The 14,281-nt window shown below is 42.2% G+C and overlaps 1 protein-coding gene across 1 annotated transcript; it reads left to right on the top strand.

Moving 5' to 3' along the window:
* Positions 1–1,660: 1,660 nt before the first annotated feature.
* Positions 1,661–12,438, top strand: LOC106637034 (uncharacterized). Its single transcript, XM_023391401.2, has 6 exons — positions 1,661–1,960; positions 6,608–6,852; positions 8,400–8,594; positions 9,858–10,133; positions 11,560–12,251; positions 12,384–12,438. The coding sequence occupies exons 1-6, from the start codon at positions 1,816–1,818 to the stop codon at positions 12,436–12,438; spliced, it is 1,608 nt and encodes a 535-aa protein (XP_023247169.2). The 5' UTR covers positions 1,661–1,815.
* The last annotated feature ends 1,843 nt before the right edge of the window (positions 12,439–14,281 follow it).

Here is a 14,281-nt window from a genome sequence, read left to right as displayed (position 1 = left end):
ATGCAATTTATTGACAAACCAAGAGTTGTCGTAACATTCTTCAATCATTAAAGAATATATAAAGTCTGATTTTGGTGAGATTAATCGTGACTTGAAAACGGAACATAAAAAATTAGATGATGCATTCTTTATTAAACATCTAATTTTTCATCTTCCTCCTTCAACTTTCAATTGATCTCACCGAATTTGGGCTTTAACTATACTTTTTTGAATATTGAGAATTTCCATCAACTCCTCTTTTTTTGATAAAGTAGATAGTTACTTAAGGAGGTACGGCACCAACTACGTTAGTCAAGACGAGTGTGCGAGAGAAATCCGATTATTTGACACTTTTAGGTTATCAAGTTTTTTTGGAATTTCAGAATGTTTATTAATTTCTCTTCAAAAACCAACCAACAGATGTTTTTCTATTAAAAACATCTTAAACAGATTTTATAGCACTAATGGTTGCAGTTTCACCGAAATTCATCCGTTAATTCAATCAGAATTTCGTGAAGGAAAATAAATTTGTACAATTTCCCATAAGAGGTCCTGTTAAAATTCAAAAAATTGTTTTATTAATTTCTCGGTCCAAAATTAATCAGAGGTCTTGGAATTTTTCACGTACACTCTATTTATTAGATGATCTACCTGTGGACTAAATTTAAATAAAATCCTTCCGTCAATTCGTTATGCTGTGGTACCTGTTAAGGTGGATTCCTGTGACATCCAACGATTTGCGAGTAAGATTATTTCATTGTGAACGACTTGCTGATAGATTTTTGTCACAATACATTGTACTATTTATTAAAAAAATTGTATTTTCTCACATTAATACCAATGATTATACTGTGAGTAGTAGTAACCGAAAGTACTGGTTTCACATGATGATTTATAACAACCGTTGTAAAATAAAAATGTAATCCTGTGGTTCGATTGCTAATAGCGAGTATGACTAATTCACTCTAGAATGACGTAAAAATACGCGCGGAGATGGAGAACAGAGGAAAAGGAAGGAAACTCGAAAGAACAACAATAGAAAAGCAATTCAGCTATCAATGAGTGTGCACAAGTGACTTATGGATACGAGTGTGTCGAAATAAGACAAAGTTAAATAGCTCTATAAATACGTGGGAGGGACTTTCTCCGCGCCCGTACATATAACGCGCAGCATAATATTTTGCATGTACGTACATGGTACACGTATCCATGTGTATTTTTTTGTTTTTCATGTATACGCATGAGCTGGTTATTATTATCCTGTGTACGTATATATGTAGCCACAGTGTACAATATTTTGCAACCATGACGGCAGAGAGAGAAATGTATATACGAGCAGGGCACTGTAGACAATGAGACTTTACCTGTACGCAACCATTTTATTCTACAGGACTGGCAGTGACAATAACATCAGCAGCAGCAGCAGCAGCAGCAGCAATGGCATCGTAAGCAGTAGCAAGGAAACAAGGAGCCTTTAAAGAGGGTCAAAGGGGAACGGCGAGGATCGGATTGTTCCCGTCAACAGGGGCAAAGAGAGGTAAAGGAAGCAGAGGACAGACTGACGCGCTGGCTCTGCGAAGTGTATAAGTATATATAGGTAAAGTAAGAGAACAGAGATGTATATGCGCGTCTACCGTAGCCAAATGACGGAGCCCAAGGCAGTGACGCAGACGACGATGACGGCGACGAGGACAAAGACACCGATGACAATGACGACAATGACAACGACCACGAGGATGTCGCGAAAGGCCGTAGCACTCGGGGCTGAGGGCGCTTGTTGCTCGGGGCGACAGACGACTGCAGATAGCAGCTGATCGCTGTCTCGCCGTTCAAGTGATGAGCGAGTCCCGGCATCTTCGCTCGGTCTCCGATTTGTACGCAGCCGACGAGATAGAGGTGCTCCTCCTCGAGGAGATTCGCGACCTGGAGCCGCCGCCCGCCGCCTACTCGCGGCCTGAAGACATTCAGGACTTTGAAATCGGTAGGTCCTTCATGCCTTCACCCTCTTTCCATCCATTACCATCATCATCATCATCATCATCATAATCATCATTATCATCATCATGACTACCATCGTCGTTGACATCGCGTTTTTGTCAAAGATGATAATGTATTCTTATTCTTACCTTCTTTTCCACCAAAACGATAGAAATGATTAACCGATCGAATAACTCGGAAAGCCGATAACCCGAGTCGATCGGAATCGAGACCTACAGGAGAGCGAAACAAGTTTGAACGGAAACGTCAGTTTTCGTGAGTCCACCGCGCGTACACATAGGCGCGCAAACAGAGAGGGAAAAAGTGAGTAGATAGTGGGTTCGCTTGAGAGGGTTGGCTGAACGCATACGCGCGTGGGTCTACACCGAGAGGCGTACTTGCATTGGACATTTGCTCGCGGAGAGTGGCCAGATAGTGCCGCGAAGCGTGGCAAAAAGGAAGTGGCTTTGCTATCCGAGAGCAGTGCTCTTGTCGTCATCGTTGTCGTCTTCGTCATCGTTGGCGTATTACCGTATGGGTACATACGAGGACGCTGTACTGGTACGCGTTCCGTTTAGAGCCGTATTTTCAATTTGCATAGGTAATCGGCTAACAGCGCTCGGCACTTCGTCCGGTCACCCGACTATCGGCCATAGCCTTACTTGTTCCCGCTCTTGTCTGTCTTCATACTTGTGGGTAAACATTTGTTACGCTCCGCGTGACGCTCTGTACTTTTTTTCCGTGGCAGCACACATCCCGCAACTTCCTCCGGGCAAATGGCTTATTCTCATTCGGCGCGTGGGTCTAATGACCTTTTTTTCTCGTATCACCTGCTACGCTGGTAAATCTACTGCCGCTGCTGCTCTTTTTATACTCAACTCGGTGCTCGCTGCGTTTTTGACACGGTCGCACTGTTGACTTTGCGAACCGGTACCTATATCTACAACACTAAAAGTGTATCATTCACTTGCGAACAACTTGCACCGACCTCGTCAGGACGTTCAAGCTGTCGTTTATGATCGTTTCAACAAGTCTATGATTGCATTACAGTCATTGGAACATTCTTTTTTTTTCTACACATTTTACTTTAATTGATCCCCTCTGTGATAGTCAAATATATCAACAATGTAATTATATCATTTCATGAAAACTTCATTATTTGATGCCCCAGGTCATTTTAATCTATTTATCTTACCAAAATAGGTAAATAGTCATCGCTGTAGCTTAGATCAAAGTTATCGATTAGCTAAATCTCGTTTACAAATATTTGTTTGCATGCAAAAAATACCAGTTTTTATTTTAATTTCAAAAGATTCTAGCCTATAGATTCGGGGTGAGAAAATCATTGCCTGAGTTAATTCATTATTTTATTGCTAAATAATGGCTATATAAATATTCTGATATCTACTACATACGACCGCTCACCATCATATGAAAAGCAGTATAATAATGCTGATACGAGGTTTAAAAAAAGGGCCCTCTGAGTTAGAACCCTTATGCTTGAAGACTGGACTAGGATCTCAATCTTTTTTAGTTAAAATTAAAAAATTGCATTTTTTTTGTCTATGAAAATGTAGATGAAAGGTAACTATTGTAAACTCGACAGTTATGCTAAATTTTTATTTGCAGCTCCAGAATTATTGTTTAGAAGCATTTCGTAATTACCAGTTCCATCGTATTTTTTGCTCATATTTAACGTTCCTTCGATAAATCAAATTTACATGAATTCTCCGAAAGTATAGTTGTAATGCTGGGCCAAAAGATTCAAGTTCTAATATTCCACAAATCAATGTATGAATACTGCAGCACGTATTTGAGTCCACTTTTTTTTTCACTTTTCTTCAATGATAGGCACCGAATCGGTACATTCAAGTGTTAATATTATTCTGTAAACGTAAACTTTTTCTTCCTGTCATTTTTGTTCCAGATCTGAACCATAATTTTAGTCAAATCTGCGTTTTACCGGAAATAGTACTACTTGTAACTTTTTTTAAAGGTACACTAGCTTCACAAAAATTTAACGAAGCTATTTTTATGTAAAAATTCGATAGTTCGTATAGTTTCATTTATATATTCTAGATCAAAGTATCCTTTTATTTGTGACACGATTCATTTACGTATGGTTCATACCTACAACAGTAGTAAACTGTCGGTACGTTTGAAACTGCACACAAATTCTCTTCTCGTACAGAAGCTGTTTGCCCGCAATTCAAGATTGTTTATCTCTTAACTCCGTCGAAGGTCTTTATTCGGCCTCGTTCCCAATCCTTGTAGTATCGCCGTTACAGATAAAGTTAGCTCGCAACCATTCAACAGTTATTAACCGTAACAACAAAGTGGTAAATCGCGCCTATCAACGATCAACAAGTATTGAAAATCCAGAATTGGAGTTTGTATACGTTTGCGTGGCAGTGAATAGCCGGTGTTTGGAAGCCGTATAGCAGCGCGTTGGGAGAGAAATAAGATCAGCGGTACTCTTTGCAAAGTATTCAAGCAATCCCTCGGCGTTTGGCTTCTGATTTGTTGTCTCCTCTCGCTAATTTACCTCCGGCTCGTCTCTATTTGGCCGTCCGCTCTTTATTCCCGACTCCCGTCCCATCTCCTTGCCGCTGGGCGGTTCTCCATTTGTCTTCCTCTCTTTTTCCTCCTCCCCGTGCCTCCTACCACCGCCAGCCTCCCCCCTCTCTCCCCCGTTCATCCGTACTCGGCGTTTCCGTTATTTATTCCTCGAGCATTGTTCTCGCCTTCGAATCATTCGATGTAGATTATCGGGGCCCCGTAACCATGCCGTCACAGCCTCCCCGAGTCGACGGCCCGGCGTTTAGCACCGATTGCCTGATTGTTGCTACTGGGACGTACGATTCTATCAGTTATTCATGCGCGTTGGATTTGCTCGGTATAATAAGGGTTCGGACGACCAAAGGATGAAGGTATACGTCCTGCCGCGATGCCAATACTTTTTCTCAATTTCGCTGGAAACAAAAGTATACAAGTCCAGTTCTAACTCGTCACGGTCGCGGCTGGTTCGATTTCGTTTCGTTTCAGGTGGACCACCACGTGCACGGGATGACAGTCGATGTAGGCTCGGGTGGGCGTTCGTTATTTATGTACACCCAAAGTTCAATTACGATTGCGAGGAAGTTGCCGATGAAAGGGCGATTGAACGGGGCAGGGTACCGTGAATCGCTTTCGAATTTGATAACTCGGACCTTGCAGGGTCGAGCTGATAAATACGTTTGCACAAGGGGTCTCGGAGTAAACAGAAGAGAAAGGAGGAGGAGGAGAAAAATGAAAGAACGTACAGCGGAGGATCACGTAATGATCGAAGCACGATTTGTGTATCGGGTGTTTTCGTGCGAGAGGGAGTCGAATGAGGTCTGGTGCCCGGAGCGGAGTGTGGCCTGGGAGGGGACATCGCGATAAAAAAAGCCGAGAGTCACCCTCGGGAGGATTTACGACCCGCAAGTTGGGCGTTCGCTTTTCGTTATGTAAATTAATAAGCCGTCGAACGGGACCCCTCCCCACCGCTCCTATCTCCCGATCATAAGTCCATGGTATCTGACCTGTGTAAATAAGCGCGGTTACACCCCGGGCTAGCATGTCGCCCGATCGGCCGGTGCACGGCCTTTTGAATCGTCATCCGGTGCCCTCCTTTTCACCTTCCTTTTTTTTTTTTTTTTTTTTTTTTCATTCCCTTTCAGTGCTTTTGACTTGTAATTTAATCCGTGTGTGTTTGTACATCGAGTGGGAGCATCCCGTTTAGCTCAATGGACTCGGGGGGTTACACTTTGCTAGAGTATCCCAATAATCGTATTTCCATTTATTCACGTTCTCGGTCAAATTGGCCGATTCAAAAAAATCTCGAGTTGATCGATTACCTTTTACCACCCAAATGAAAAGGGACAAAGAAAAAGAAAGCCTCCACACCCCGCTGGTATTACTTGCACGCCCGATAAATAATAATGATCATACGCGCGCTCAGGGGCAAACAAACTGCATGATAATAAGGGGCAGCCTAATCGGCAATAAGGTGATATACCTACCGGGGCTGAAAATAAAAATCAATTACGAATCGGGTGGACAGCAATAAAATGATGAAGAAAGAGGGAAGGGAGCCGAGCACAAAACGCGTGGTCGAAGGGTCAAAGGGTCCGGGGGTAACAGCAGGCGTCGCGGGCAATTTATTTATTCTCGCTGGTTTCTTTCGGCTGGAAATTGAATTTCAAGCGATACGTCTTGTACGCGCTTTTGAACCCGGGGCTGAGCAACGGCCGTAAATCCGCGTTCGACCCTTTCCTTTTTGCGCGCTAATATCGACAAAAAGACTCGCGCGCGTGAGAAGAGCCGGGGACCAAACTGGAAGAGCAAAAGGGAGGCTATAATGCGCGCGGGGGACAGGGAAAGAGAGGGAGGGAGACCGTGCAAACGCATGCCTACACGATACGTGGAACACAAGTGGTGAAGGAGGAGGAGGAGGGGGGGGGGGTCCGAGAATACGGGGAGAAAAGGCAAAGTCCGTAAAAATAAAAACCAAATGAATATAAATGATGAAAAAAAAAAAAAAAAAAAAAAAAGGAAGAAAAAAGAAAAGAAATAATAAAAATAAAAATGCGATCGGACAGAGTTAGCAAGGCTATCGATTTAAACGCAGCAGGTAGCCGGACCGGAGGGCGCATCAGCTCTCAATCTTCGGAGCTGGATTCTCCCGGGATAAACTCGACGGTTCACTCCTGGGACTCGCACGCGAATTATCATGGGAGTTATGGTCACGACGATCATCGTCACGGCTCATCTGCAAACACCATGGCTTGGCCAAGGAGCAGTCATCTGATTTTCTACTGCGACGTACAGGGCCACCTCAAGACCGCCACCGGCTTTATCCGGCTGCTGTTGCTCGTGAGTACATGTATATATATATGATATATATCTGTATATAGGTATACCGTCACGTAACTATATATACATAACATACACAAGTGTATACGTGTACCGCAATGAAAAATTGTTTCTACATGACAAACATTTGTCACGTTATTATTTTTGCTTTCGTCGTCGTACTATTGAGTGCGCGGACAAGAAATAATTTTACTCATTATACACAATGGACGCCTTCGTGACTTTGTCATTACGTACTTTGCACTCCCCATTGCTCTCGTCGATGGGCCATCCTGACGCTAATTCTAACGGTAATAGTTAATAAAGAAAAAAAAAAAAAAAAAAAAAAAAAAAACCACAAGCACAGTCACATGGGCACAAAAAGGGGACTGGAAATGACTTCTCCGAGCGATTAATCGACATACTCGGGTAATTGTCGAGCTTTTTTGTAATCCCACCACCACGTATTGATGATCGTAATATCCGCGCTAATGACGTTCATAAATTGAGTGCATCAAAAAGACAGAAAAAAAAGGACAACGTTCACCTTTCATGAGTTTGTTGCGCCGGTAAGCCAAGAGTATCTCGGTGCAGTTTTTTGTTTGTTTGTTATCCTCAATATTCGGGTCATGCAAAAACAAAACTCTTGCGGGGGCGAATAAATAAAAATTCAAGCACTGCAAGTGCCAAACTTTATTGACTACCATGCGCGTACGCTTTAGCTTTTTTTAGAAAAAAAAAAAAAAAAAAAAAAAAAAAAAAAAAAAAAAAGATAGTATTGCATGTCTGCCCCAACTTTCTCATTATTCTACACATTACAGTGCAAAAATGTATTGCTCGACGCGTTCACAAAGGAAAGGGACAGGGAAGAGAAAGAATCGTTCTTGGAAAGCCGTGAAAGAAGAGCACATACAGTCGTGTACCGCGCAAAAGCTATTTCGATAGTAAGTGAGTGCGGCGCGTCTCGCAGGCAGGTATACGGCCTCAGCCTGTCAGCCCGGCACCGCTCGGTTCCGCAGAACGCCTAATTGCCTAAACGCAGGGGTGGTAACCTTGCAAGTATACTTACACGCCGCCTCCGATGTTTCTCATCTCTCGCCGAAGGAGTATTATGCTTATCGCCTATGGAATACAAACAACACAATTGGTCGACTTACCCACAAGTACTCGGGTGTACTTTTTGTTATCTTCCGCGTGCACTAACTCGGCATCTTCCTCTCTAATAGCGTTTAATTAACTCGAGTTTCATCATCGCATCACGGGTGCCCGTGTGTTTATGCAATAAAATTAGACATAATTGGCGTGACAATAGAAAAAATAAATTTCTTCTCTTGCGCGCGATTATCTGTATTTTGTTTAATGTTGTTGATGATACATTGCCGAAGAGAGGGTCTTTGCCAAAAATGGCGTAAAGTTGTCTATAAAGGAATCGTCAAGGATGTGATGAAAAGAAGCGGGCAAGTAGGACGTGATCGATATTCTCCAAGTTTAAGTACACCGAGCGGCACAGCTCGACAGCTTGAAAGAGAGAAAAGGAAAAAGCTGAGATGGAAAATTCTTTTGTGCAGTTGTCGTCCGCAGCGTGCCTGGCGACCCTCTGCAGCTCGGGAACTGCCAAGGTCAGTCTGTTCATGCTACCTCTGGTCGGGAGGCTTCGTTTCATGATCTTCGTTGCGGTCTTCTGTCTACTGATAACTGCGCTGCTTCTCTTCCTGGACATCTCGCACGTCGTTTACTTCTTTCCCTTCAACTGGGCGCGACTGGTAAGAAGCTACGTAGGATTTTTACAATTAGTTGCACATATTTTAATGAATCGGACATCCATTGATGCTTTTTCACCTGCAAAAGTGTGTGCACTATCGCGCATATCAATACGACGTGATATTTCAGTACTTTTTAAGACTATTGTCTGAAAAGGTACTTAAATAGGACTTAAAAGTACATAATTTATTTTTATAATTTCATGTCAGTAAGCTGCATTATTCTGCGCATATTGTGTGCTTAAAATTGCTACTAAATTATGAATTACGAAGAAAATTTTTTAGAAGTTTTTTGATAATCTTATTTTTGTTTTTATGTTTATATTTAATCTTACTCTTACATGCAAAATCTCTGTAAAAATATTGGACGTGTGCTTATCAGCCCATGGTGCGAGTAAATAAGCGCCAGATTAAATTTATATTGGAGAAAATTTTACTCCAATTACTCATTATCCAAAACATTATACAAAATTTTAAAAGAATACTCTGCATCGCAAGTAAGAGCCATTTTCCGCAGACTAAACTGTGAGCCACTTCAATGACAACCTTAATTAGCACCGAGTAGTTCGCAACCGTTGACATAATATAATTAACAATGTTTTCCATCACCTTTACAATTTGTTACTTTTTTTTTAAATTTAATTTGATTAGATTCGAGTCTTTTGCTTAATAACTTGTACCGTTGCGTAATCCGCCACAAAGTAATAAAGTTCATTTTGATATTAATCCAAGAATACTATAAAAAATAGCAAGTAATTACTGCAAGTCAAGCCAATACGACGACTTTAGTTGACGCAATCTTGAAATCGCTGCAGTGCGCAATATGCACAGCGGAGATTACTCGTTGAAATTTTTTTTTGTTTTTTTCTGTACAAAGACGAGAGAGCTCTTTACGTTTGACGCGAGGACTCACGTAAAATAAAAATGGCGGACTAGAAAAAAAGAAGACAGCGCTAGCGACGCGACTTTCTCATGTCCATTAAAAACGAATCGTGAGTCGCGACCACATCTCTATTAGAGCCGATTTGAGCGTGTAGAGAGGAGAGCAGCAATAATAGCAGTACTTATTATTATGTTCTATAGATGTATATATATACATGTTTTTTCCGACGTGGCTCCCTTCCATGTACCTCACCACCTGATGTATAAGTATAATATGTTCATACACATCCGTGTAGGCTGTGCGGTAACAGAGGCAGCGTGACCTATAATGCGAACGTGCCCTTGGGCAACAAGTACTTATCCCCCTGCGATTCTCGTCCACAGAATGCCTGGATCTTCACGAGCGTCGGACTGTCGTACATGACGGGCAGCGCGCTCCTCGGGCTTGCGGTCTTCGAGTACCACGGGGGCGGCTGGGTGCCCAAGAGGACGCGTTCTCAGCTGACGGCGACCGCTTTTCTCGGGCTGTCCTGCGCTCTCCTCTCCTTCGCCCTCTCGTGGCTCCACGGCCGTCACGGCTCGAGCTGCCACGCACCTGTTGCAGGCGAGGATGACCCGACGCAGCAGCTCTACAAGCCCGTCGACAGCTCCTCCTCCGGGGTACGTGTCAGTTTCGTCCGCTTGCAACTGTGCAATACTCCATTGGCGTTTTTTTTTTTTTAACTTTTCCTGCAACCACACCACGTGACTTCAGATCTTGTTAGGATTTTTAATTTTGATCAACAATTTCAAGAGGTACTTATTCCAGCAACTAGTGATTGATACGATGTATACTACTTCCCCAAGCCACCGCCAATGTCCACTCTTAAACCAATGTATGATCGAGTATGGGAATAATTTTTATCAGAAATCATGAGTCTACAATTTCTGATGAAAATCATCCCTAAACTCGTTTAATACATGTACCGAAAATTAATCAACCAAACTACATTTTTAATTCATTAGTTTTTGTATATTTTCAAAATTTTTTTTTTTAATATGTGCCAGTGTGTGATTTGTAAACAAATCGGCTTTAATACTATAAAATTCCATTGAAGTAAATCGACTTGAATTACCGAATTAATTTAAATAAAAATGTTTAAATTTACTATACATTTCAGTTGTTTTCAGTAGAAATTTTCACTGATCGAGGTCTATCACTGAATTTGATCAATTTTTAAAAATTAGTTTTTTGATAACTGTGTGTATTTTTTTTCTCCTTGATAAGGTAATGCGTGTTTTGCACGACTTTTTTTCTCGTATTGACATATTTGTATTGTATTAAATTTTTCATTCTGTCGATGATTCTATTTTATTAAACGTCCCTTGTGTATCAATTAATTTAAATTAGTGTAAGTCCCTATCAAAGTCTATTAAAAAAGGGTTGTAAAAACTGCTTGTAATATCACTGGATTTGCTGGGGTCCAAATGTCCTAACTTCAATGTGGCAATTAACTATTAAAGTCGATTGAAAATGATAATTGCCGAAGGTCTCATTAAAGTCTGATTTAAGTCGATTCAAAATGACAGACCATTTAGAACGAACAACTTATCTTTTTTAACACTTAATTAGAGACACGTTTGGCGTATTTGTAACGTAATATTACCATTTAGTCATCTGAGAAGCAGAGAAATAGACAATTGAGCTCTGTCATATAAAAATGGCTTGACTTTTTGGAGTTAAAAGTCACTGAGTTTTCCAACAGAAGGAAAGAACTTGGCTGAGCTTGAGAGTATTCTTACATCAGAGCCAAGTTGTTTTCTCTTGACTCAAGCTGAAATGTCACTTTCTACCCGAAAATCAAGTTGAACCCTTGGTAAAAAAAAAAGCTGGAATTATGACACTTTAATCCCTACAATAGCAGTGCAAAGAATAAAAAATAGCTATAGAGATATTATATATTCCAGGAGATGAGAAGTAAACTGTTTGTTTATTCATTGTTCACAATACGAATCTGTACTACTTTTCACCGTACAAAAACGTAATTAAAAAAAAAAAAAAAAAAAAAATATCCGGTTGATATTGATTGACTTTTGATGTGCACAGACAACCCTGAAGGATGGGGTGCGCTCGACGAAGCAGCCCCCACCCTGGGTGGCCAAAAACTCAAAGAAGTACCAGGCAAGCCTGGACTCGAGCAACGGGAACAACGCGAGGCCGCGCAAGGACCACTGGGCCTCGGCGCGCGACCACTTCCTCAACTCGAACCAGTTCGACGAGGAGATGGAGGACCCGCGACCCCAGCAGCCCGGCGCCTCGGCGTCCGCAGCCGACCGGGAGGCCAGGGAGGTCCGCCGCCAGCTGGGACGCCGCCGCGAGGGCGACGGCACCTCCAGCAGCACCGGCCCCGGGAACTTGACCGCCAGCCAGACCAAGACGAGCTTCAGCACCGACGACAGCAAGAAAAAGGCCCCCCCGAAGAAGCTCGCCCTCCAAGGCGCCGAGTCAAGCGGCAAAGCTGGCCGGGGCCGCGCTTCCAAGGAGACCGGGGCCGGCGGAAAGAAACAAGGCACCACTCGGACATCGGTGACGCGCAGCGAGATCCAGGAGTACTGGATGCAGGGCTACGAGCACGTGCAGCGCACCGAAAAGACCACCGGCAACATAGACCAGTGGCAGTCCGCCGCGATGAAGAGCCTGGAGGAGAAGAAGGTGAACGACGCGCGCTGGGCCGAGGCTTGGCGCCACCAAAAGGAGCAGCACCCCCCAAAGACCTCGGTTTCTCAGCACTCGCAGCTGTCGCAAGCCTTGCAGTCGCCGCCGGGGTTGGTGGCGCCGCTGCCGATTTCTTCCTCGTCTTCGTCGTCGCAGCCGCAGGTGCCGGCACTGCCCGGCCAGCAGCCAACGTCCCCGCCCCAGCCGCCCCCGAGCGATGACGCCAAGCCTTGTTCCAGCAAGGCCCTGGAGCCCCTCAACTTTGCCTAAGCTCTGGTACCCTCCCTTCGCTCCCATGCACCGGAGTGCGGGCCGAAGAGAGCTGATGGGCCGGTGACTGTGAGTGAGAGGTAGGTGTGAAAGTGCGCGGAAAGACGGAGGAAACGCAGTCAGTCAGGTGGGACTGCACTTGGCTGGCCGTTGTCCCTGTGCTACGGAGGCACTGGAAGGGCAGCTGCTAGAGGTATTTACCTCTACTCCTTTTCCTCGACGCCTCGTCCTCGCTTTCTACGAGTCGAACGCTCCGTTACTCACGTGTAGGGTATACTCATGATTATGTACACACATGAGCTTGTTCGCTCAAAGAGACACTTCGCTATCGGTGCACGTGTGGTAAAAATGCCTTTTTTTTTTTTTTTTTTTTTTTCTTTTTCTTTCGCGCAGTAGAGCATATCCTATGTACTTACTTGGCGCGTCTGCGTGCGCGCGCTCAAGTGTCAGCAGCATATCCGTGTACTAGAATCGGCAATTACTAATTTAACGGCTATTCTTTCGCAAATAGTCCACGTCGATGTGAAATTTGCGTACAGAGCAGCTGTGCAATTGGTCGTTCGATCGAGACACAGGGTTTATTACAATATTACAAGTGTACGGGCAACCAGTGCTGATTCTATCGATATTATTAGAGAAAATATTATACGTAAGATGATTATTTGTACATTTCAGGATTTGTCATTACAAAGTACGATTAATTACTTTTAAGTCGCATTTTGATGACTATCGAGAGTATATACGGATTTCTATAGCTAGGAGAGTATCTTTTATTCGGTCTCTCAACGCAACTTTGAGGTATGTTTTTATTCTTGCACGAAAACCGTGAATAAAGGCGCTTGCTTAACAACAATTAGAGAGATTTAATCGAAAATTCAGAGTACATAATAATTCAGTGGAGATTTTTCATACACAAAGAATTTATTGACTTTTCCAATATCATGGAACTATACGTCAAAAATAGACAGTACAAATTAGTTGACACTTTTCAAAAAAGACAGAGGTCATCAAAGAGTATCAAAACTAAATTTTTACCGATACTTTATTTCAGGTATTTATAGTTTATACTTTATCAAACCAAAATTCATGATATTAGTTCTTCAAGCTATTGTAACGCATGAAACTTGCGGTGTCCAAATTTTTCGCGATTCTCGTCTTGGGTAGATTTGATTTGGGTATTTGTAAAGTACACAGCCATCTCATAGAATGGATTGCTTACTTATGTTTGAATGTACTCTACAATTTCGTCGATTCGTATATTTTCTTTTATAAGAAATGGTATGGTTTGTAGGATAATTTATCATGATTTACAGTATGCATTTCACGATAAAATTAATAACTGTAGTACTGTGAAACTTTATATCACGACAAACAGGTTCCTTAATGTTAAAATGCTAGATGTGTTGTTTATAAAGTTTTATTATAAATCGGACCAAAGTTTTTTTAAATCCGTATTAACTAAATTTACGGTATTATTTTACGCTTAAATACCATTCTGATACTTTTTTATGGGTGTTGATAATTAAAATGATTCTTTTACACATAAAAAAAAAATTGTTTACTCTTCCATACTTGAAACATTTCTTACGGTATATGAAGGATCAAATTACTATAACTGAAAAATATGGTCACTAGTCCTTCTTTCAGAAAATATATGGAATAAACATTCTCATTCTACGCCACACTAGTATCATACATTGCTTCGTTATAAGAGGTTGAATAAATTGTGCAATTTTTATTATGTTTACTTTTTTCCTAGACTAGTATGCTCAGAAAATTTAACTTTGATGAAAGAAGAGTAGAGGGAGCTGAAACATACTCATTAGCTCAAAAGTTCCATACA

This window comes from Copidosoma floridanum, unplaced genomic scaffold (genome assembly GCF_036245765.1).
Source record: "Copidosoma floridanum isolate Cflo_tuat_1 unplaced genomic scaffold, Cflo_Japanese_pri ptg000013l, whole genome shotgun sequence".
NCBI lineage: Eukaryota > Metazoa > Arthropoda > Insecta > Hymenoptera > Encyrtidae > Copidosoma > Copidosoma floridanum.
Note: the sequence above shows the minus strand (reverse complement) of the source record. Positions and strands in the feature narration are given on the sequence as shown.

What these genes read in the sequence shown, in the direction of transcription:
- LOC106637034 (XM_023391401.2), top strand. Translation starts at nt 1,816, where the DNA reads ATGAGCGAGTCCCGGCATCTTCGCTCGGTCTCCGATTTGTACGCAGCC. An exon ending in CCTTCAACTGGGCGCGACTG is followed by an intron (nt 8,595 to 9,857) that starts GTAAGAAGCTAC and finishes TCTCGTCCACAG; the next exon opens with AATGCCTGGATCTTCACGAG. An exon ending in GTTTCTCAGCACTCGCAGCT is followed by an intron (nt 12,252 to 12,383) that starts GTCGCAAGCCTT and finishes GCCGCCCCCGAG; the next exon opens with CGATGACGCCAAGCCTTGTT.